Source organism: Syngnathus leptorhynchus, chromosome 13, assembly GCF_054491065.1.
Source record: "Syngnathus leptorhynchus isolate UIUO chromosome 13, UIUO_Slep, whole genome shotgun sequence".
Lineage (NCBI taxonomy): Eukaryota > Metazoa > Chordata > Actinopteri > Syngnathiformes > Syngnathidae > Syngnathus > Syngnathus leptorhynchus.
In genome coordinates, this window is record NC_141207.1 from 6562708 (window position 1) to 6586838 (window position 24131).

General features: G+C 43.5%; 2 protein-coding genes and 1 long non-coding RNA gene across 6 annotated transcripts in view; 1 reads left to right on the forward strand and 2 right to left on the reverse strand.

The window, feature by feature from the left end:
• Positions 1-335: 335 nt before the first annotated feature.
• fkbp8 (FKBP prolyl isomerase 8) lies at positions 336-4635 on the reverse strand. Its single transcript, XM_085927477.1, has 9 exons — positions 4500-4635; positions 3865-4125; positions 3042-3211; positions 2544-2632; positions 2231-2451; positions 1983-2155; positions 1834-1911; positions 818-952; positions 336-635 (listed from the first exon to the last, which is right to left on the reverse strand). Exons 2-9 carry the CDS (start codon positions 4085-4087, stop codon positions 540-542), a joined length of 1185 nt encoding a protein of 394 aa, XP_085783603.1. The 5' UTR covers positions 4088-4125; positions 4500-4635; the 3' UTR covers positions 336-539.
• LOC147047181 (uncharacterized) lies at positions 4370-7119 on the forward strand. The gene is made up of 3 exons (XR_015067862.1): positions 4370-4626; positions 5040-5285; positions 6212-7119. It is a non-coding gene; the product is annotated as an uncharacterized LOC147047181 (long non-coding RNA).
• The window catches only part of LOC147047182 (single-stranded DNA-binding protein 3-like), a 71056-nt gene continuing 52710 nt past the window's right edge, over positions 5786-24131 (reverse strand). For 2 of the 4 annotated variants that reach the window (XM_085927473.1, XM_085927474.1), the window contains 13 exons: positions 19978-20067; positions 12068-12151; positions 10870-10996; positions 10705-10772; positions 9520-9584; positions 9382-9427; positions 9271-9306; positions 9060-9114; positions 8730-8800; positions 8572-8650; positions 8318-8346; positions 8109-8210; positions 5786-7322 (listed from right to left, as the gene is read on the reverse strand). In XM_085927473.1, coding sequence (XP_085783599.1) covers positions 7242-7322; positions 8109-8210; positions 8318-8346; positions 8572-8650; positions 8730-8800; positions 9060-9114; positions 9271-9306; positions 9382-9427; positions 9520-9584; positions 10705-10772; positions 10870-10996; positions 12068-12151; positions 19978-20067 — 933 coding nt within the window. In that variant the 3' untranslated portion in view covers positions 5786-7241. Of the gene's footprint in view, positions 7494-8108; positions 8211-8317; positions 8347-8571; positions 8651-8729; positions 8801-9059; positions 9115-9270; positions 9307-9381; positions 9428-9519; positions 9585-10704; positions 10773-10869; positions 10997-12067; positions 12152-19977; positions 20068-24131 lie in introns of all 4 variants that reach the window. The other 2 variants (XM_085927475.1, XM_085927476.1) reach the window with 1 other exon arrangement.

Here is a 24131-nt window from a genome sequence, read left to right on the forward strand (position 1 = left end):
AAAAAGATTACGGTAAAAAGCACTTAGTTGACAAACACGTTCAGGCAGGCTCAATTTCAGTGTGGGAGGTATTAGATCATGTTTACATCATTGTTAAGCAAATGTGTATTACACAAATGATTCAAATCTACATATAGGCTCTGAAACCCTTAAGACTTTTCTTTAAGGGCTATAAAAATACATCCGATTTGACTAAAATACACAATTGGTCAAACCCGAAAGCCATTTTTTTCCCTATTCAGATTAAAAAAACAAACAAAAAAAACATCCCAATAATCTGGAGGTATGTCTATTAGAATGGTGTTCATCCGCTTAACCATAAACCAGCACAGAGATGTGATGACAGAGAAAAAAAAGTTTATTCAGATGTTTATAAAATTTACAAACACACAAAAATGGTCACTGTTGTTGGCATTTTTTTTGTATTAAGGGCAGATTCATTCAGTGCGGGACGTGTACATTTACTACAACGCATCAAGCAGTGACAGTAGAGTAATTTAACATCTAGGAAGGAAACAAAATATTGTCACACGCTCCACTCAATTCAATTCAATTCTGGCAGCCAAGACCACCGATAGGGCCACGCCGCCGATGGCGACTGCTGTGGCGCCAAATAACCACTTCCAGCTGAGACCCTGGAGAGGAAAAGGGGTGGAAGGAATGACAAAAGAAGGGGGTGGAGAGCACTTTAATGTTTATCCTAACACAATGAAAGTCAATTGAACAGGTTTCCCCCTCACACAGGTTGGAAAACCCCCAGTTGCCGAGACAGTGAAGTATCTTGATATTGGACTGAGCTCACGTGAGAGGGACTCACCCATGACGCTTTGGTCCAGTGTTTGTGTGGGCCGCTGCTGGTGGGGTTGCCCAGCATCTTTTTGTACATGGCCTGCTCGGCTCCTTTCTGCTCCGAATGTTTCTTCACCAGTTTGGACAGCTCCGCGTGGATTGTCTACAGGGGGCAAAATGGTCACAAATGAGCCAACATTGGTAATGGAAATGTGTCAAGAGGACAACAGCCTGACATTTATACTTGGGCGGTTAGGGAATGATGAATGCCAAAGACAATGTGTTTCCCTGTGATGCACAGATGGATGACAGAAGCTTGATCATTCTCATAGTTCACTCATTTAAAAAAAATGTCATCATTCATCACATGCAGCTGACAAACAACCGGCGCCAAACTGACAAATGGTGTTTTTTTTTGTTATTAGTAATCAATTACAGAAATGGAACATTCATCAATCCTACCAAATGCATTTATGGAGTCGGGAGTCTTATTTGAAGCTAAGACGAACTTATTTCACAAACAAAATTGACACCTTAGTGGATAAGGTGTGCATTCTCAATTTGGTACACGAAGCACCGCCTTTAAAAATGCAGTCTCCAAATTGCAGCATGCAAAAGACAATCCAACAAATAAATAAATGATCTCACAGCTGTAAATAACATGTATTTTCATTTACACTTGACACGGTGAAGAAAAAGCTGAAAAAGCCAAGTCGTGTTTGACAGATTGATGTAGGACTGGGGGGGGGGGGGTCCTCCGAATCCCACAGTCACAGAACCTTGTATGTCCATCTGTGAGAGCGGAAGAACAGAAGGCACGAGATGGCACCGGCGTGCAAGGCTCAACCTATTTAAAGCCACTCGAAAAGCAGATCATCTCAAATGACGAGCTGGCGGCTGGGCCAGTGATAGTTTGGCTTGTGGCGCCATCTAAGGGCCCTTTACAGCAACTTCAATATAAAAAGGGGGGCGTCAAGTCTTATTTTGACTTATTGTTTCCACTGTCCGATGTCCGGCGAAAGAAAGCATTAAGGTGCATTTTACCTTGTTGCTGGGTTCCAGCTTCAGTGCCTTTCTCAAAGTTTGAATGGCTTCTCCGTATTCGCCTTGTAAGGCCAGCACCTGGAGAGAGAATACAACATTAGGCTGTCAGTTCAAATGAGGACGCTAGACTCCACGTGTGAAATGATCACCTTGCCCATGCGGAAGAGTGCTTTGATGTTATCCGGCTGGTGACTGAGGGCGGCGACGCACGATTTGAAGGCGGCGTCGTAGTGGTCCAGCTTAAGCTGCGCCGCCGCCATGTTGTTCAGACACTTTACTTTTACGTCTATCAACTCATTTTCCTCCGCCGGACTTATGTCCACTGTCGAGATCAAAGAAAGACGGATGGTGGTTACGTTTTTTTGTGGGCGAAGAGGTGGACTTGTGGTGTTACTACCTTTGGAGCTGGATTCCGTGATTTGCTGGGCAATGCTGTACGAGTTGATGGCAAAAGCAAAGTCTCCGCGTTGATAATGGACGTTGCCCTTTTCTCTCTTTCCATCGGCGAGCGCGATCTTCTCTTGAGGAGGAAGCAGCTCCAGGTCTGCTGCGTCGCAGACTTTCTTCAGCTCCACTTCCAGGGTCAGCTCAGCATTGGGCGGTACGGACGGTTCACGACTGCAAAAACACAAAAATTAGATTTAACATTCAGAAAAAAAAAACAGGTTGTATATTTGATTGGGGGGGGGGGAGAGAAAAGCTGCCTTTACCTTCCACAACTTCCGTATGCATACGTAGCAGCGGTTTGGACAAGCGCCTTCTCGCCTATTTCCATGAGCAGCACAGCAAGATCCAGGGCCTGAAAGAGGAAAAGCAGCGGACTGCAATAATTGCAAAAATCGCAACAATGTACAACTTACATTTTGAGGTCAAAATGAAAAAGTGATGTCTTTTGGTGTCAAAATACAAGGACTGGCCATTTTTCATTTCAATGGAAGGGGAGTCCCCTTTTGACATTTTAGTCAGAATGAAAGATGCAGATAAAACATTTGGCCCATTAAAAACAAAAAATCCCCATAAATGGTCACAAAAAACACCACCCAAAAAAAAAAAAAACTACAAAAAAAAAAAAAAACACTTGGCAGCTTTCTCTGTAGCATACTGTCAGTGTCGGAACAACATGTACCTGATATCAAAACAACTGGAGGTGTTTGAAGCCAAGCCTGGACAAACAGTACGTACAAATAAAAGAATCTGCTATAAAGTACCTGGATGACATCGCCGTCCCCCAAAGCGAACATCAGATCGTTGTGTTCCTCCACCAGTGTTTCATCCTTGAGGAATGTTTTTAAACTAATAGTCACATTCTGTCCTTTCGTTGGACGACTGTCCTGGCCCTTGCCTGCCACCAGGACCTTTTTCTTCAGTTGCTCATTTCCTTTGGACAAAACATGCTATATATTACAATTACACAACACAAAAGTGTCTCGCAAACAGTAAAATATGTCTCTTCAAATGCCACGGGATGTACAGCAACACAGCTGCAGCAAAATGCAACAGCCCTTGTTTTTCTGCATAGGTCAAAGACATCAAAGTATTACCTTGTATTATCTTAGTGTTAGGTTTAATACATTGAAGCTTTCTGTTCACATATTTGATGTCCTGTTTTGTTGGTGGTCCTTGAATGCAACAAATGCAGCGAAAAAGTGAAACTATTGGCCCGTGTTGCATTTTTGTTACATGTGTTTTTTAGGCTAGTATGCTAGCTAATACTATTTATGAGCTTCGTGGTTTGTTATGATAATTTGTACATAATTTGTACATGCTAGCAATGGTGTCCCTGTTGTCCTTCCGACTGGGATGTCAATTATTTGCAGGTTTTAATTGCCGTAATTCCTGGTGCCAATCTTCTGTTGCCAGTATATCACTGTACGGTTGTTTTATGTGGCATGCAGTGCTTTGCACCGGAACGATTCCCGGTAACAAACAAAACTCGCGAGCACCGAAACCGCAAATATACGGGGGACCACTGTATTATTAAACACTTCTTTTTTACGGTGTTTGCGAATAGGTACGAAGCAAAGCACTAACCGAGCACATCCAGCCATTCCTGGGAGGATTCTTCGGGGTCTGGCTTCTCGTTTTCGGGTTCCTTGCGACCCTCCCCGCCGCCGGCGTCTTCCAGGGGAGGGGGGTCGTCGTCAATGTCACCGTCATCCAAGACCTCAAAGTCTTCCCCACTGTCGAGCAACGACGCCCGACAGGTCTTCTTGGCCGGAACCGCCACACTGCCCTGACTATCGACGGGGTCCATTATATTTCCCAGTCATAAAATGGAGTTGCTAAAGTGGGCTGCAAAACGTTAAAGCAAATTTAATCCCCGATATCAACAACGCGTCTGATGACGTCACAAATCTAGGTCCCGTTCGTGAGGATTTCAAACATATCGAATCACTTAGTTTCTCCTCTCAACGTACCCTTAAGCGGCCACAATTAACTCTTAACTTAATAAAACGTGAACAAGACGTCACTATTTCCAAGCCTTCATTACGTTTCTGGAAGTTTCCCGAAAGTTCTCCCACGATTCCTTCAAGGATAGCTGGTCTCGTGTCAGCTGGCCTTGATGTGTTTATGCTTGGAAGCTAACTGGCTAAGGCTAGTGACGTTTTATGATACTTAATAGCGTCCTGCAAAAATTAACGCATGTGTTTAGATGTATAGCTTACCTTTGAACACTTGGACTTGTGGTGGCAGCCCAACTCTTCATTCAATCGACACTGAAAGCCAGCCTTCTTGTGTGGTGACAAATCGCCCCCACTTCCGGTGAAACTTTCACTAGCGCCTGTCATTACGGTAATGACGGCGTAGACTTTCAAAATAAATGCAGGCGTTTCTTTATTGAACTCTTTAAATAGTCGTACCACGTTACTTCATAAGTAATAAATTACCGTGTTAACTTATGATACTTATTGGGTAGAATTGCGGCCGAATCAACTGGGGAAATGTTGTACTCGTGTCCCAAAAATTCTCACATAATCCTCAACTAAAACAGACTCAGTGATATATTACATGTAAATGTATTTTTTAAATTCACCTGATGAGGCAACGATGTAAAATGAAACTTAAATTTAACTATGTGACTGTAGCATTTTGCAGAAGAGATTCAAACAATGAGGGGGGAAAAAAATCAAATGACATTTATTATTGATACATTGTTTCTTCTTTCTGATAAGCAAATGATCTTGTTTTTTCCCTCCTCCTTTCAGTCTAAAGAAACTTTACAATATAAAGAAACATACAAAGAACATCTTTATTACCTACACAAGACATCTACGGCCCTAAGACAAGATTCCCAACTATCCTAGCATGAAATACAAAGCAAACCAGGAGACAGACTGCTTCATATTGAACATTGCAGGAGAATCCATGATGTCCCTCCCCTTTCCCATGATACCCCCCCAAGCCCCGCCCCCTCCCACACTCAACATGACCAGCAGATCTTACTCCTAATGGTACAGTATTATACATCACAATAGAAGTACAGAGATGATCCATATACACAGAGGACTGAGAGAGTGTCTATACAGGACTCCATAGCAAAGGACACCGTTTTTCTTTTTATCACTTTTTATCATGTTCATTTCAAAACAAACTCCTGTTTTAACCGGCTCAAAATGGAAAAATCCTTCATATTAAAAATTGCAACACGAGGTCAGGTTTGAATTAGAACGTCTAGTCATCACTTTGTCCTAGAACTTTTTTTGTTTTGGACATTTCGTCACATATGAGCGCCAAATAGTCAACGGGCGTCCTTTCTCCTCTATGAAAGAAAACATGGACAGTTTCATTAATAATTTACTCTCAGCTGTACTCATCGGTAGTGACTGACATATCAAAACATGTCCATGATATCAAAATGCATTGTACAGTATTTACAAAAACGGGAACAAAAAAATAATAAGGGGGATGACACTCGAGGGAAGAAAGGGGAAGGTTGGGTGTCATTATGTTGACCGGCGAGTGTGTCCCCCCCCCCCCCACTGGCTTCCTCTGGGAGCTAAATCTTGGATATCCACCCAGCACATACGTTATAATATCTTTTTTTTTTTTTATCCCTTCGGAATTGGGCCAAATGTACAGGAGGAATCATGTTACATAGTAGATTCTGGGAACATTCTGTGCATTATTCAGACCGGCGAATACATCAAATCAAAATGAAGGAAAAAAACTAAGGAAGAATCTCCTGGCTTTTTTTTTTTTAAATCACCATTCTAATTGTCTGGATGGTCAATGTAAGGAGTATTAAGGCCTTGTAAAATTACAATTTCAGTCATACATTTGAACTTAATTCTCATGTTATTCCAACTTTATTTCATCTCTTAAAATAACTACATTTTTTGTTAAATTCTCACTATTTATTTATTTTCTTTTTTTACAGTGTGGCGCTAATACTCCTTCATATCAATGGGCGAAATTGAATTAAAAAGAGGCGAGATTAAACTACATTAAAAAAAAAACTGATTTGAGGGCATGGAAAATACATTTGAGGGATTTACAGGCACAATTGTATGCATCAAAGAATAAAAAGAACAATACGGGTTAAATATTTACACATAAGATCAAATCTGTTAGTGGATGAATGGCTGATTTGAAGATATGCTGGATTCTACAAACCAGAAGTTTGTAGGACCTCATACTAGATGAAGCTGCTTCAGTTCAAGAGTTGCTACTTACGGACTTGGCGGACATCACGATGTACCTTGCTGTACCGTGCATATAAAAAGTCTACACGCCCTTGTCCAATGGTGTTTGAGATTTTTAAAAACATGAAAAAAAAACAAACAATCAATTTATTGAATCATGTCCATCTAGTGTTATTGATTTATTTTATCTTTTCAAAAGGGAATAATAAAGTTAAAGCACTGAGATAATAGGTTGCATAAGTGTGCACACCCTCGTAACTAGGATGTGGCTGTGTTCAGAACGAAGCGGTCACATTTAAACCCACATTAAATGGGCGTCAGTACACACCTGCTACCATTTAAAGGGTGACTGATGAACCCCAAATAATGTTGAGATGTTCTAGTAGGCTTTTTATAGCCACGGTACATCATGTATCTATCTTTGTACCGGTATGTACACATGATGTAAGTACATGTATATAGATATTTATTTTTTAAAACAACAACAATAAAACAAATACTGGCCGAGTATTTTTTGTTAATTTTTCAATCGAAAACATCTGAGTGCTGACTGGGATATTTCCCAGCGGGTCTTGAATGCAGCAAAACATGTCAAGATTTCACAAAAGATTTTTGGGGGGCCTGTGCCATTGCTGAGCTTCATGACTGGTTGAATGGGCTGGGGGTGTTTTTTGGGGGGGTTTTTTTTGGGGGGGGGAGGCTCCAAGGCTCACGACGAGGAGCAATCAGGGGGGAGAGTGGTCGCAGCAGGCGAGGAAGAAAGTCTCATGTTCTTACACCCATTTTACAGACGTTGGGATGGGGGCCCTTGAGGGGGGTCCTGCTGTCCATGGGCATCCCCAGAGGCTGCGCGCCGGCCGATCCACACGGACGAGGGAGGAAAAGGGGAAGAGGGCAATGCAAGACGCACCGTGGGTGAGGGGGAAGAGGATAAAAGGGAGATGAAAAAGTAAAATAAAAGATAAAATAAAAAAAAAAATAAACGAATCACACACTCATCGTCATGTTGGGTGAATACTGTAAACAGAGAGAAAAGGAGAGAGAGAGGGAAGGGAGAGAAAAGATAAGCCCATACTCTTATTCAACTTAGTCAAGCAACACTGGACTATATGCAGCCCCCCTTTTTAGAGCAGCATGTCATGGACTATTATCATGTGAGTAAACCAGCAGCAAGCAAAGTGTCGTACATACAGTAGGGGGAGGGGGAGGGGGAAGAGGAGGAGGAGAGCAGCCAGCCCACAGAAGAACGTTAGAGAATGGAAGGTGGCAGTGAGAGATTGTGATGCATCATCATCATCATCATCAGTCGTCTTTGTATGATGACAGTTTGCATGCGCACGTCTTTGGTTTTAATGCCGTGTTGTTAGGACAAAAGCAATCAAGAAAAAGTATTCATCACAATCTTAATACTGTAACATCCACCGTGACTGTTCCTGACATTTAAGGGATTGGTTGCATGCAGATAACAAAATTCATTTTTATTCGATGATTCATAAAAAGTGGATTTATTTATTTATTTATTTATTTATTTATTTATTTATTTATTTATTTATTGAATTCGGGCTTTGTCCAGACTTAAATGTTTCTGGTGTGGCCTTGGGTGGATGTAGTCGAAGATGTGGCGCTACTCACACTTTCACTTTGGAATGGGTTTAAAAAGTTGCCTGCCATCTCGCCGTCATCCCGCGGAGTGCCAGGGGGATTGTTCATGCCTGCCATGTTGTTGGGAGAATTCTACCACACAACGGCACAACACAGTCAGTAAGTAGAAGGACATGCTTTAAAAAAAAAAAAAAAAGTCTTGTGTTCACACATGCAACAAAGACTGTATTTCACCTCACCTTTGGCAACCCGTCCATGTCACCAGAGCCTGTGAGCAGACAACAAAAATGAAAAGCTTAGGAGTGGCCTACTAATTGTTCCTAATAGACTAGAATGAAGCTGCGAGTATTAGACACACAAGAGCGCCTATCTGCACCATCGACTCATCTAATCTCCTTTAATTACAGCTACAAAAGGAGGGAGCACTTCCTCAGACGGCCCCTGGAGGGCGCAATCTGACTTGCAGTCAAAAGTTAACGCTTTCAACACTCACCTAGAGAGCCGTTCATATGGTGCTGTTCCATGGCCCCCATGCCACCCATGGGCCCGTCTGGCCCCGGTCCCATTGGGAACTGCAAAGAACAAAAAAAGTATTATTATTGTCAGTGGGGGAAAAAAAAAAAAAAGTTTCTTGTTTTTCTTACTACTCACATTAGGTCTGTTCCCACCAGGGCCAATGGGGTTCATCATTGTGTAAATGTTTTCACTCGAGTTTGTTGAATCTATCAAGAAAACACAGGAGGATTAAAAAAATATTTTTTTTTTCAATGTAATCCACATTTATATATTTATTTTATATAAGTATAAGTGCAGCCGCCATAGAAGCGATGTTTCCCGAATCTGCAACGTGTTTCTCCGCACCTAATAGCTAGCCAAAGCTCGTTGCTAGCCGCTTGTGCATCTATTTAGCCCAGCAAATCTTTTGGGGACAGTCTCTGTGCTTCAAGTATTATTATATATTTTTTAAAGTCTATATGTCACCTCCTGGACTTGGCATTATGGGGGTTCCTGGTGGTCCTCCTCCCCCCGGGGGGCCCTGAAGAGCAAAACAAAAAAATAGGAGAGTAAAGTGAGCGCAATGTCAGCACGCCTCGGCTTACACGTCTCAGCAGAAGTGACAGATCACTTCATGGTCTCACACACACACACGCATACACACACAAACACGAGAAGACGTCAGCGGGACGCTCACCACGTAGTTGCCCGGAGATGAAGATGAATAAGCTATCTGTGGAGAGATGACATGTTGCCATGTCAAACGAGCTCAGATGTCAGCGCAAATAAAAACGGGAGTGTCACTCACCGAGTTATTGTTGGGGTTCGGCCACGGGCCTCTTCCGCCAGGACCCCTTGAAGACAAAAATATATATTCATTATTATAAAACATAATGGACGCAATGAGACAATGGTACAATACAAATATATAAAACAAATTCCTTACATGTTCATGCCAGGCATGCCTGGCCCCATGGAGTTCGGAGGAGGCCTCATTCCTCCACCGTAATTCTGCAAAAGACATGCAAGTAGTGAGTGAAGTTCAGCAGCCAGCGCTTCTTCAGTTAAATGCTTTTGCTCTCCTGGCATAGTTGCAGATGTCATCAAATAATATTTTCAGAAAAAAAACCCCACAAGGAACAAGACTCCAATTACCTGAAATTGATTTTTGCAGATTATTATGAGCTGGATGACTAAGAATTTACACAGACATAAATTATTTTTACTTTTAATTATTCTTTTTTTTAGCGTGTAGCAAATTAAAAAATACCTAGGTAATTATTATAATGATATATGATATTATATTTGTCCTAATAAACATACTTTCTTGTTAGTAATTATGCATTTTAATTTTTTTTTTTAAAATAAATTCAGAATTAATTTTTTTTTTGTTTACGATCTTGTTCGGGCTTTGGATATATGTGTGTGTAGCGGGTGAGGCTCCACTCCGAGGCGGAGTTTTGTTCAGCAGACGATTACACTTGTCGAGCAGATGCCGCACCAGCTGCCGGTGCGCTCCGTGCCAAGGGTGGCATCGTAGTAAATGGGGCCCCCAGTGCGGGCGGGAGGGGGTCACCGGGTGCCTCTGTGTCATCTTCTGTGTGTGTCTTTATGTGCGTGTATGTTGCGAGGCTACCGCACAATCAAGCAGCTGTCCGGTCATTGTCATTTAAAAGGACACAGGACAGAAAAGCAACAGCCAAGAGTGTAAAAAGCAAAGTGTGGCCACGTTGGCACAACTTTTTGGTGAATGTGTTGGCAAGCATGTGATATTTCTCCCAAGGTGTGAGTGGGCAGGGGGGGGAGCGTGTAGAGTGGGCAGATTCCAGCGAGGAACCAAGCTCGCATTAAAAAGTTGTCAAATTGGCACCGGAACCAAGTGAGTGAGTTTGCCTCTCGCTATGCAAATTGCAAACATAAACGGCAAAGTTTCAAGTGTTGTTTACAAGCGTGACACCTTTTTAAAGCTTCAGCGCTTCGGATTGTTTTCCGATAGCGTGCTAGAATATGCGGTCACGGAGATTTTCCAATACGCATATTTACTGTAATTATGACTGCATTGGGATTGGTTAGTGAATTTGGAAAGCAAGTTTGTGTTACCAAGGATCTCCTCTCATTCAATATTTTGTACCTGTGGCCCCATTGCTCCCATTCCTCGAGGGGGATTCATTCTCATTGGACCGCCCATGTTTGGATGTCCTGTGCAGACAAACGAAGAAACAGCCTTTTTTTAAAAACAAAACAAATAGCCACACTAAAATAATGTTTCGATTGGAATCATTTAATCAGTTGCTACCTTGGGGTCTGGTGGGGTCCAAGCTGTTTGGCAGGAGAGGTTGTGATCCAGGGATGCTCCCTGGTGGTTGGTTTGGCATGCGGAGTGCGGGTCTAGGACCACCTGGGTACCGCGGCGACATAAATGGCTGCAAAAAAAAAAAAAAAAAAGACGATGTGGATTAAGTTCATGTAGCCAGTGTGTGTGGCCAATTCAAATGTAGGTCAACAGGGGGAGCTGTTGTAATTCAGAACAATGCACCCGCTGGAGTTCGGCTCGCAGCGACATGACATTCCCCGAGCAAGGAGTTACTTAGGGATGGTAAGACCTCAGGTAAGCCATTTAGATGAAGTCAAAGAAAGACAAATATAAGTAGAAGGAGGTTAAAAAATAAATGTGTAAGGAACAATGGAAGAGAAGAAGAAGAGGCAGACAGTTTAAAAGGAAAAATGATGGTTTCCATTTTGTGCAGCTTGGTGCTTCTTATGTAACACGATTGTGTGTTTATTGTAACATAAGCTTGGAAAATAAGATGGAATAACATGCATCGTTCACTCACTGGCCACTTCAATGGTTCACCTGAACTGCTGCGTGAAGTCTGACTTTAGAAATAATTTATGCTTCTTGTTGTGCTACATGCTTATTTTTGTAGGCTGCAGTTCACGATCTGGCGAGACAGTTGCTCGCTAAATTAGTGGAAAAGAAATCACTGTAGACAGATATAGGTGTTCCACAAGCCTCTATATGGGGTCCACAGATTTTTACATTATGCTCACATAAATGCACAACGTAAATAGAAAGGCCCTGTATTTTACAATGTCTCATCAAATAATAAGTACTTCAGTGTCAGATGTTAAAAAAAAAGAAAAAAAGCTGTACATTTTGTGAATATGGAAAGTTATGCAACGCCATCTTGAGTTACAATGAATTTTCTCTTGTCTCTTCTCCGTGACCAACTTATGGTGCGTTTACACGCAAGCAGACGCGCTGTTGTCAGGCCATGCTGCAATATTAATGCTCTACTGATGGACTCCGGGACGGCGAGTGCCTGGCCGAGAGGGGTGGGTGGGGGAGAAACCCCTCCAGATGCCTCACCGCCCCTTCCAGTCCGGCCCGCCGCTGCTAAATTATTCATCCGGCACGCCGTCCTGAATGCTGCTTGTCCCGAGCCAGCGAGAGTGAGTGAGTGAGTGAGTGTGTGTGCATTTGTGTGTATTACCTGTCCGTGAGGGCCCATCATGGGATTGCTGGGGTTGTGTGGGGGAGGCTGCGTATGAGGAGAAGGCTGAGATCCTGGGGGACCCTGGAGACCAACACACATGGCCGTGTCAATAAAGAACAAGACAGAATTCCATAGGATTCCATGGGTTAAATATTTCTTGTTGTACAGTGGGTTGTAAAAAGTCGACACAACCTTGTTGAAATGTCAGTTTTGTGATATCAATAACGACACCAAGATCATTTGAACACATTTTACCTCATAAAAAAAAACCTTTTCTGACTCGTGAAGGAAAAAAATGGAGGTTGCAAAAGTGCGCACACCTGCTTATGACTGGGATGTGATTGGATGGATTGTGATTAATTTATTAAAAAGACGTTTTAAAATACCTTTTTTTGACAAGTGAAAAGGGGGGAAAAAACAGAGGTTGCAAAAGTGTTCACACCCTCTTTGTCAAGAACTCCGTTATCAGGTGTGTGTGTGTGTTCCTCATAAGGTGTTATGTTTCGTGCATGCAGGCACGCTTCAACAGGTGTGTATCTAACATCACAGCAAAAAGCCAGAAGGATTATGGGATTACTTGCGATATAACCTGAGACACACACACACACTCAAACTCTCAGACGCATACACATAAGGATGCGCTCGGTAATTTTTTGAGCATACAAATTAGAAAGAAAAACACACACATCACTTTGGTAGAGATGATTGTTTTCCTTTATCAAACGAATATTTTTTTCTTATTCCTTCTACTGTCGTTATTTATTCAATAAATAATTTCTGAAGAATACCAATTACACCATTCACAATTTTTTCTTTTAGCCTAGCAAATAATGCAAAACTTTACGACATCACGACGTCCATTTTGATAGAGTTTGTCCTCTTGAGGGGCGGGCGGGTGAGCTGGAGCTGATCCCAACTGACTTGACTGGCCGCTTGGCAATGGTAGAGCAAATACAGACTAACAAGCATTCCTACACCTATGGATAATTTAGAGCCGTACTACTATTTCATTCAATTTAAAACAAGGTAGAAGTGAGCAAGGTGCAGTCTCTGTAGCTACAAAAAAAAAAAGAAGATAATAATGGGTGAGAGGAATCCCAAAATCAAGTAAAAGCCACTAAAGGAATAAATGCAGGTGCTTCCTCTGGCTCTGCCTGTTGACTTTCACGCTGTTATGAGATGAGTGCGGTAAAGCCGCTTATTAGGCAGACAAACAGCACGCAGCCGGCCTGAAATCTATCCTCGTGTTAGAAAAATGTTGGTTTAGTTGGACATGCGGCACAGACTGGATGTGTTGGCACAGTAGTGACTCGTGTGTGTGTGTGTGTGTTTTGGGGTGGTTAACACCTGCTGTCCTGGCCCACTCTGTCTCTCAGCAGGTTCACGCTGGGGCTAATGCAGCACGAGCTCCGTCTGACCTCAGAGGTTATTGTGGTTGTTGCCAAGCCAGCCATCCAGCCAGTGTGTGTATGTGTGTGTGTCTAACAAGACACCCCTGCAGGGTCTAGGCTGCACTGACCCAGATGTAGCTTCTTCTCTATATAGTCACACGGGCTAGTTTCCCCTCACTTAGGAGGAACCGGCGTTGACATTTTCCTGCTTCATGCCTTCCTTCAACGCTCCCCTTCAATAATTCACTGTATCATATGAGAAGGAGCTATTGTAGACCCAAAAAAAAAAAAAAGAAAATCAAAGTTCAGTAGGATGCCTTGTGGGGATAATATAATGATCACACACACACGCGCGCATGTGCAAGTTTTACAATTCTCATTATACAGTATTTTAGTGTAATATGAAATTGGAATGATACGTCTCTGATATTGTCGGAAGATGACAAATTTCAACAATAAGTCTGGCACTGGAGGTTTGCATATGAAAAAAACATGCCAAATTAAAAATAATCAAACACCTAATAGAAGCTAACCGGCTTACTCCAAAAGGACAACTGACAAAGGATAAATCTGCACATCACAGTTAGCTAATTTAGCCTATCCCCGCTAGTTAGCATGAATTGTAATCCTTCCACAGGTGGTTAAGATGGAAACAGCCACTGGTGTCGTTTATAAGTCACCAAAGATCGCCGTTTTTGTATGAATACTATATCCTATAAAATGTATAATCATAATTTGAAGCTTGCTGAACTCGGGTCTGATACGCCGAGACTGTACTGACTTATATGAAGACAACTTGCTTCTTGCCTCTGAAAATAGCAAGTGGAAGTGGCGTGAGTAGCCACTGTGTAAACATATTCGTGCCCCCCACAGCATGAAGAATAGCTCTTCCCCCCATAATGTACCATAATGGAGCACAGTTCTTCGCCTGGCTGGGCCTCTGCGGGCCTTCCTGCCATTCCATGTGAATGGGCCGGCATACGGCCTTTATGACCGCACTGTTCCCTCTGCAGGTCCCCGCGGAGAAAGAACTCTTCAACTGTCACAGAAGTGTACGCAAGCCAACACTGTGTGTGTGTGTGTGTGTGAGCGGCCAGGAGTGGAGAAAGGGGAGTGGGGGGGGGGGGGGGGGCATAGGGAGCGTTAAATGAAGCAATTAATAAAATCATTTTCTAGCCGGCTAAGGAGATAACAGCTTGGCACGGGACCACAAAAGCATCGACGCAACCCCCTCGCTTTCCCGACGCTGATTCCAAACCTGCAGCAGCATCCCCACTGTTGGTGGCTTTAACTCAATGGCCACTAGAGGGCAGTGTGTCGCTGCGATCGAGCAGCGGGAACACACACACACTCAAACACACACGCGTGCACACACACAGCGAGAATACAAAGCAGCCTGCATCACTGAACACAACAAACAAAGCCAGGAGGAACAGCCCGCACACACTCACTCTCACACACACACATAAAGCGAGCACACGCGCATTGTCACTCCTTGCTAACATTCCAGAGAGCTCTCCAGCTAGCTGACAATAAATATAGCACAGTGACAAGATGACAACATGCTATCAGGGCTGAATGAGAGACATTAAACATGATAGAATGGTAGCGAGTCATCCGTGTCAATCGGGCCGAGCTCGCAGATGAGCGAGAAGTGAAAAAGTTCCGGGTTCGAGTCTAACTTTCTACGATAAACTCAATGATGTTCGATGGCTGTAATGGAAATTGACCAGAACAGACGTATGATGAGATGTCTACAAAATGGCTTTAGATTTTGTGAAGTGGCATGTGACTGGTTTTGTTGTCTTCTTTGCCAAGTAACTGTCAACAATTTATCATCACGAGGCGGCTACTGTTTAGCACAAGTGTGACAAGCTGCTGCCACGTTCGTCAGAAGACCTTGTCGACTGCATTCTCGGCACTGCTCTGCGCAATTTCAGCCCTTAAATGACTCAAATGTTTTTTTTTTCCTAGACAGTAATAATTAAATCACAAACTCTCACTACACTTAAAAATAAATTGCTTACAGTAGATGATTTAAGGACGTAAAAAGTAGCGTGTACGTCGCTTTCCCAAGCCACAATTGTCACAACCGCAGCAATTGTCTAACAATGAGACCTCCATTGTTAGCTTTAGCTTTTTGATAGCTCCTCAGCGTCACAACAATAACCACAAGGCGAAGAGACTCTGTAACTAACCAAGCTAAACTTAACTTTTACACAACATACAAAGATCTTCAAATCCAGATGAATCCTTTCAACATACTTCCTTGACATCGATTATGACTTAACACTACAAGCCAGGGTTTTGTAGCATCTTGTGAAAAGGTTTTTTTATTGTATGAACAGCTGAGTATAAGATCCACAGAAAAAAAAAAACGGAAAATGTGAATAGTGAACCGGGTGTAGGCAGGGTCATAAGTCAGCCAGGATAGACTCCGAGCCTTTCCCGTGACCCTGAACGGGACGAGAGTAGAAAAGAAACTCCACTGACGTCTGAGGCAAAGACTCGCTGTTTACCTTGAGTGAACAAAATCAAGGACGGTAAGAAGAAAATGTTTCGAGTGGCCGTCATTCTTCCGAATCCCTGAGGAAGAATCGTTCGGTGTCACTTTTGTGGCAAGACAAGCAGCACTGATAAGAGTCAAGTATGGTTCCGTTCCTCTGTGGGTTTTCACATTGAAGGCTCGTGACACCTTTTTGGCCCGTATGAGATGTTTCCCTCTTCACAACATTTTCAGGGATTTTCATTTTTAACTTTCAGCTTGGATACATTTGCTCGCGGAATTTGTAGGCTACTTAGCGGTGCAACTGATCAGAGACGACATACGTCTTTTACCTTTTTGGGGGAAAAAAGCAGGTGTCTCTCTAATTCGCCACGTGCTCACCATGTAACCGCTTTGAAGAGTCTCCTTGAATTTGCCTTTGATACTTGCGCCGCTTGTTCTTAAATGTGTCATCGAACTTAATCCTCTTGTTGGGCTCGGTCCCGGAAGCACCTGTGCGCTAAACAACCCGATCGTTCTCGACTCTTGGATCTTTTTTTTGTTTTTTCTTGGGCAAGAGGGGATGCGACATTGAGGTTCCAAAGAACCTACTTGTACTGGTGCCCACTTGTACTGACAGATCTAAGAGGTGTTTGACTTCAGATCAGAGGATCAACCCGATGTTGGAATTAACACATTGTTTGTACTGATGTCATCCAGAACATGTATACGGGGAATATAACAACACTCAGAGGCATTCATTCTTTATCCTCTGCAAAGAATGGCCAATATTAAACCAGCTGAGTGCTTTTGATAAGTTGTGAAACTATTTTTACACTACATTTGACATTGCATTTAATGATGTCATTATTCAGTTTTAATAAAATGCTAAATTATTTTTCCTTAATAAAAAATGTGTTCCAATTTAATTGGGGGGGGGGGGGGGCGAGCTAAAACGTATTAATGGATTTTTTTATTTTAGTGATTTAAAATGCAGGTGATTTGAGTTACAACCAAGGTCACGGAACGGGTTCAACTTGTATCCCAAGGTGCTACCGTGTCTATAATTATGGTACAGTTGACAAAATTATCGATGAAATATGCCTATTTTTCATCAAATGAATGTTGTGAACTCCTGTTTCCATGCCAGTGTTGTGCTTAATTACACTGGCGATAGGAGTCACCCACTTAACTGCGCACACAATCGACAAAATTCGTACAGATCAATTAATGGATTATAATGCCTATGCATACGAAAAACATTGGCCAACGAGTCTCCCGATGCCTTTGTGTGCTCTCTTCCTCCTCCTCCTCCTGCTGCTATCATTAATTCGCTCTCCCCTCCCCGCCATCTCCCCTCTGCCTGTCCTCCCCAGAGGGCCGTGATGCAGCAGTGATGGACTTTGCCTGCGAGGGGAGGGGGCTTATATACCTGACAAGTACCCCCGTTTGGACCCTGGCGCCATCTCCTTGTCTTATTTTCTGTTTGCGCATCTCATCTATCGACTGTTTGCACGCAGCAGGGGGGAGGGGGGGCTCGTAGCACCTCTGCCCCTCACCCTTGGCTCTCTCGCAATCAAACTTCGGGTCGCCCGTGTTAATTACCTCGCCGGCACAGCGGGGAAGTCAAATAAGAAAACTGCTCACGAGCCGGCGAGTTGCCACGTGTCACCTCGAACGGCGTGTGCGACAAAAGAAGTGCGTGGATTCACATCCGAGTCTTTAGATGGATATAGTGAGAGTTTCAAAATGTTTCCCCTTTCAAGAGCCGGAGTTGTGCGAAAGAAAGGCTGGCAACCGCAGTGGCCATTAGTTCACCGGGGAGTGAATGTCAGCTCGCCAGGAATGCAGCGTGTACGCTTTCAGCTCCGGTTTCAGCTATGTCATACTCAAACTACCGCACAGTAGTGTGTGTGTGTGTGTGTGTGTGTGTGTGTGTGCGTCTGTGTAATTGGGAAGTTTCAAGACGGGGCGGGAAGCATTTCGCCTGCGTTTATTTCAAGCGTGTGACAATAAATCGCTCCTTTGGTTTCGGACCACTTGGCTCTGCGATGACACCTTACCTTCTACCGCGTCACCTAGTATAAACGAAACATGCGTCAGGGTAGGTAGTCGGAAGTATTTGTCGTAAACGTGAAGGGGGGGAAAAAAAAAAAGATGCAGTTCAAGGAGTGAAAGCTGCCACCAAAGTTCAACTTGAGCCAAGCGGGGAATTTATCTGTAAATAAACGATTATTTTCCCATTAAAAGGGAAAAACTTAAGAAACTAGTCCAAATATGATGAAATGTGACAATTGGGGAAAATAAATCAAATATAAATAAATAAATACACAGAGATTAAAAATGCTAGCAGCTATACTACGCATGCTTATTCGGAAATAACAACAAATGCATGTGGCCGTTTTCTCTGCCGTGTTCTCGTTGGAGATTGAAAGCAGAGAATGTGGTCGTGCTTGAACTAAATCCATCCATTCCTCTTGTTACTCCCCGCATCCCCTCTGCCATGCTGTCTGTCTGTCCGTCATGCGCAGGGGGGGTCTATTTATGGAACGGCGTGTCACTCACGCAACACCAGCAGATAGCTTTCTCCCCGCCTGCTGCCTGCACGCCGCTCATACATCATTAACATTCCGAGCGACCCCGACACGCACGCTCGCCGCGCTGGCGCACGCGTCTCACATCCATGAGCACATGGATATGCATGCAAATGGCTGCGTTGCACACGGTACGAATATAGGCAGGAATTATCTCAAAGTGTGTTTGGCTCTTTGTTGTCACAGTTAATACGGGAATGATGGATTACCGTAATTATTTAATTATGACAGAATTCAATTGTATTAATTTAGTCTACGTCGTTTTTTTTTTTTTTTTTAAGAAATCCATTTTCATTTATTTTATATCATGTTTTTGTTAATAATGGGCAACATTAATGATGGTGATCCACACATTGTACAAAATGCATTTTCATTCCAATTTGAAAGTTATCATTCAGCATTTGTTTTTTTTTCAATGGCCAATTTGCATCAATCAAAAGTTTGGATCACATTTTGGAATAAAATGAAGATGTTTAATCCAAACTACAAGTCCAGGAGTCTCTAATGGATTAAAAAAAAAAACTGAAATATAAAAAAGAAAATCTAAAAAAATCAAATAAATTCAAAGCAACCGCCAAACTTTTTCATCATACACACAATTTCATATTTTCACAGAAAATTCGACCTTGCCTTGGTGACCCCAAACGTTGGTGTACATCTTAAGTATATATCAATTATAACATGATAAAAGAAGACAGCGTGCGCGCGCCGTCATGCTTCATTACTGACAGAGCCATTAAAGTTGTGCTCAAGGACACCACCATGAGACAAACAGCCATGAAATATGAATGCTCATCTCCATGCCGTTATATAACGATCACCTCTGTTTTTCTTTAAGACATAACTCCCCGCAACGCCTTCTTTCTCATCGACTGACGCTACGATAAAACTTCCAAACTAGTCGGATATGGGTCAAAGTAAAGCGTGCTGTAAAAAAAGGCTCGCGTGTGGGACAGCCGTGTGCGTGTGAGACCCTGTCGACAGCCTTCAGAGAACACAGAACAGTGATGACGGGAGGAATTAGTGAAGCAACACAAACCGGGGAGAACAGTCTCCTCCTCTCTTCCCACCTTCGCTGACACACTTTAGAGGCCGCGATGGCTAGTTGGGCGACAAAGAGAGAGGCTACAAAGTGCACGAGGAGCCAACGAGCGGGCCGTGTGACATATGGACGGGGAGGGGGCAGAGAAGGGCACACATCTGGATAGGGATTAGGACAGCTAAAGGAGGAGGAGCATAAAGAAGGTTGGGTTTAAGGGTGGTCAAGGGGGTGGGGCGATGTCGGTGTGAAAATCACATTTGGAATGAATGAGGGAACGCGATCTGTAGTGAAGTTGGAATGTGAACATTGGAAAAATTAAATAAGGATAGTGCCTCGTGACAGAATGGAGATGTCCGATGCAAAGCTTGGGAGTGAAATTTGGTCGTGGGGCTTACTTGGAAAAATCCCGGAGGCATGGGTCCTCCCGGCATGCCATCGTTGGGCGGCATGTTGCCCATCACTGGGCTGGGGGCGGCGGCCGCGCTCTGGAAAACACACACATGACGCAAATTGAGCTACAGACCAATAAAAGCAAAATTGGTACAGTTCAGTTGTATTTCACTTTTGAAGTTTTCTACATTTGCCTTGGATGTCGTGAGAACCGTTACGATACATGAAGCTTCTCACAGAATTAGGAGAACCTCCCCAAAGTGGGAGTCGCCATTTCTGACTATTTGTATTAGGTCATACTGTTTGTCTCAATTGTTCTTGAGGCACATCTCGGCCTAGAATGACTTCCACGGGTTTATCTTGGACGTGTTGTGACATCCGAGAAAGGCAATAACAGAGGTTTTTTTGTTTTTTCTTCTTGGGAATTTTCTTCGGTGGGATGAGTCACTTTGTTTCATGTTCTCTTACGAAAATACCCCGAGACGCGACACGGCGCTAACCTCGACCTGGCCCTAATAAAACGCCTAATTGCTGGCGGTTAGTCGAGATCTGGAGGGAGGAAGGCTGCCTAAAAACACAGCTAACATACCACAGAGAGACTGATCTATAACAGAAGGATAGAAATGAACTGAGTGCAAGGAAAAACAATGTCCAATTGTGCCTCCAAAGAGGACTTAAAGGGTCAAGACGTTCACTATTTGATTTGCAAGAAATGTGCAAGGCTTCGAACACTACGCAGGTGAAGCAGCAGCAGCAGCAGTAGCAGCAAAAGGCCCCCTTTTCCTAGTTGCCATGACTACCCCGACCTCAGCTCCTGCACTCCAGTGCCCATTAAAACCCTCGGGCCGTCAATCAACAGCATGGCCGCGGTGGCGGAGGGAAAGCGAGCGAGCGAGCGAGCGAGCGAGAAGGAGAGAAAAAAATGAAAATGAAGAAGAGTGGCAAAAAGAAGAGAGAGATGCAGTCAGACGGATCTCTGTTGTCCAACGTTATCGCCTGGGTTCTCTCGGCGGAAAATAAAAAGGAGGTTGTAGCTAATGTTGCATTTGTGACTTGCTCCTGGATGTTGCGGTATTATACTCCTTAGTCTCCACTTTGCTGCAGCAATCTGTCAGCCTTTAGCTTACGCTGTTTCAAGTATTATAAATGTCTTAACCGTTATGGATCGTTTTTTTAATGCCGATATTTGGTAGAGTAAAATTCCCATCAATGATTCATTGGGCCAATTAATATATATTTTAAAAAAAATCTAAATGCTAAGCACCGTTTAGTGGAGAACCAGCTACAACCTTTTAGCATAAGCGGCTAACATAGGACAGCTACATTTATAATTCCGTGCACGCTTTTATTCGACGACACTGACAATTGGTGAAGTTCACACGTTCACACTCGAGTGAGTGAGTAATTGAGCGCAGATGAGGATAGATGTAAGACTTTAACAACTCGGACTCATTTGGGGTTAAAAGTGGGATAGCAGGCGGTTCATATTTGATGTCTCTCTCTAACAACAGAGGGGTCGGCCCTCCTTTGGCCCCCACGGTTTGCGAAGCTCTTCAGCTCCGTGCCAAAGGCTACTTTGCCTGCCTGCCTGCCTGCCTGCCAGGCTGGCTGGCTGGATGGCTCTCAGACAGTGAATGCGAGTGTGTATCAGTGCACGGATCAGACCGCCGCTTCCGGAGAGTAATGGATCCGCTGTTATCTGCTTCCAAACAAGAAGACCGACACGATACTACGACTACCTGCTGGCCACTGTAACACGGCCGGTGCTTGAGAAAGTGTGTCTGTCAATGTGTTTTTCGCACATAATAGTCAAAATTGCCGTTTTTTTCAGTCTCCATAAGCTCACCGACCAAGCCGGGAATTTCTCACGAGTACCGTCATCAGCGCTATTCCCATCCCGGGGACCTTCTGTCACGACCCTCCTTCACTTCCACTTCCCTCAGCCACAAGTCTGTACAATAAGTGTCAGTCGAGGCGATCCCGTCGTGATAAGTAGAGGCGGGTGACGGGGCGGCAGACGAGTCGTGATGTTGAGAGGGGAAAAAAAAACTATTAACGGGATATAGTGGTGCCTTGAGATACAACTGATTCAACTTAGGGAGAATTTTTCCAGATAAAAGCCATCATTTGCTAGCTTAATGCTAACGACGTATAACCAAGCAACCAAGCGACACATTTATACATTCAATATAACATTACTCAGTTATATATTCTTTATCTTCTTTGAGAAGTCAAGACAAGTTGACGCATCATACTGCCTCCTGGTGGCCAAGGTGAGCAGCAGCAAGTTTGACAAAAATTGTCAAGATTTTTCCATCAGTATTTGGTATCGGGCAGTACTCAAAGAGTAAATACTTGTGCTTCTATTGGGCTGAAAAAAAAAAAGTGGTATCGAACTCTTCTAGTTCAACTCACACCCTGAGCTGACAAAATAATTAAACACATACATTCACAGGACGACATTAAAAACAACGAGGCTGCCTGCCAGTAAACTTGCTATTGATTAGGGCGGTAGACTGCGGAGACGGATACGCGACACATGACACAGACAACACAGGTAAACTATTGTAGCCCCCCCCCCAGTGGGATCAGATGGATTTGTGCTTTTCATGGTCCACCACAGAGATGTTTTGTTTGAAGCATGTTCACATAGCGCTGTGTTTACTTCCAAATAGCGAGGGGATATCAACTTCACTAGCTTTCCAAATGAGCAAGGAAGCACGTTAGCTTCTCCCAGACCATTTTTTTTTATCTAAAATTTAAACAAGGATGAAATACTTTTGGATATTTTTCTTAAATGAGTAGCTCCATGGACGCACACACACACCACGTCAAGCCTTTATTGGCAGTGTCGAGAGGTTGCCGACAGCCTGCTCCTCACCCGGGCGACCCTTCCTAACACAGGTCCCCCCTGCTGGCACTGCTCTTTAATTACAAACACACACACTGAAACACACGCCACTCGCTCGGCCCGTGCCCTTTCACTCCCCTCATTAAGCACTCGATGTCGCCACGAGAGACTCGGGACCAACGCGCACTCAGTTATGTGCACTCTATGAGTGGAGCTCGCGTTTGCAGCTAGGTGCCTAATTGAAGCTCATTAACGAGGCTAATTAGGGAATGCTCGGAGGCTAGAGACAAAGCTAAATGTGGCGGGATGAAAGGTGTGCGTTGAGGGAAGGAAACGCTGCTTTCAGATAACTTATAAGTTTGCACGACTTATTTCACTGGTGTTGCTCTGACCGAGTTGTTTACTTTTTTGAGGCGGTTGTGAGGAGCTGCATGTTTGAGTCGTCAAATAAAAAAAACAATTAGACTAATATAATTTATGTCAATCCCCCCACACTGGTAATGTGACAATTTAATTGAAATAAGAAAAATATTTTGAAAGGAAAACTACTAATAAACTGAACATATGTGGTTGCATAAGTGTACACACCCTCACTATTTTTTGTGGCTTTATATAAATGGATCAAATAGGTTTTGGGTCGATACCCGGGTTAACTGTAGCTGTGGCAATTTTGCCGGTTCTCCGAGTGAAAGAGACGCTTGTTCTCTTGTTCCTCTTCCTTTCGGACTACTGGACATAAATCCTCAGAGGTGAAAAACAACCCGCCAGCGCCTTTAAATCAAAGAGCAAGCGCACATTTCATCAGGCGCGCTTTCACCCTAACATCCACTAATCATAAAGATGGGAAGGGGGGTGGGTGGGGGCATTGGAATGGAAGCATGGCCACATAGCTCTTTGCAAAACAAATGCAAACCAATAAAACTCTGCTACCACATGCTTACACATTGTGCCTATATGTGAGAAAAATTCCACAGCTGCCATCTCAAACGAGCGGAATTCTCTAGAAAGCGAGGAAGGGTGCAAACGGAAGCAGGAGACGGCAAGAGTTGGCGCCGCAAAAGGTATGGAGATTGACAGCAAAAATAGCAGGAATGCCTTTAGTGTCTGAGCCTCATCATAAATAACACCTACACACACACACACACACACACACACACACACACACACACACATAAACATTTTCACCAATGCCGCACACACTCGTAACATGGCTGGTGGGAACGTTGCGTATCCGCGCACGCCCTTCTCTTTATGACATTTAGCGAGCAATACAGAGTGGCATTTAAGAATGATTTGCTGTTATGTTCC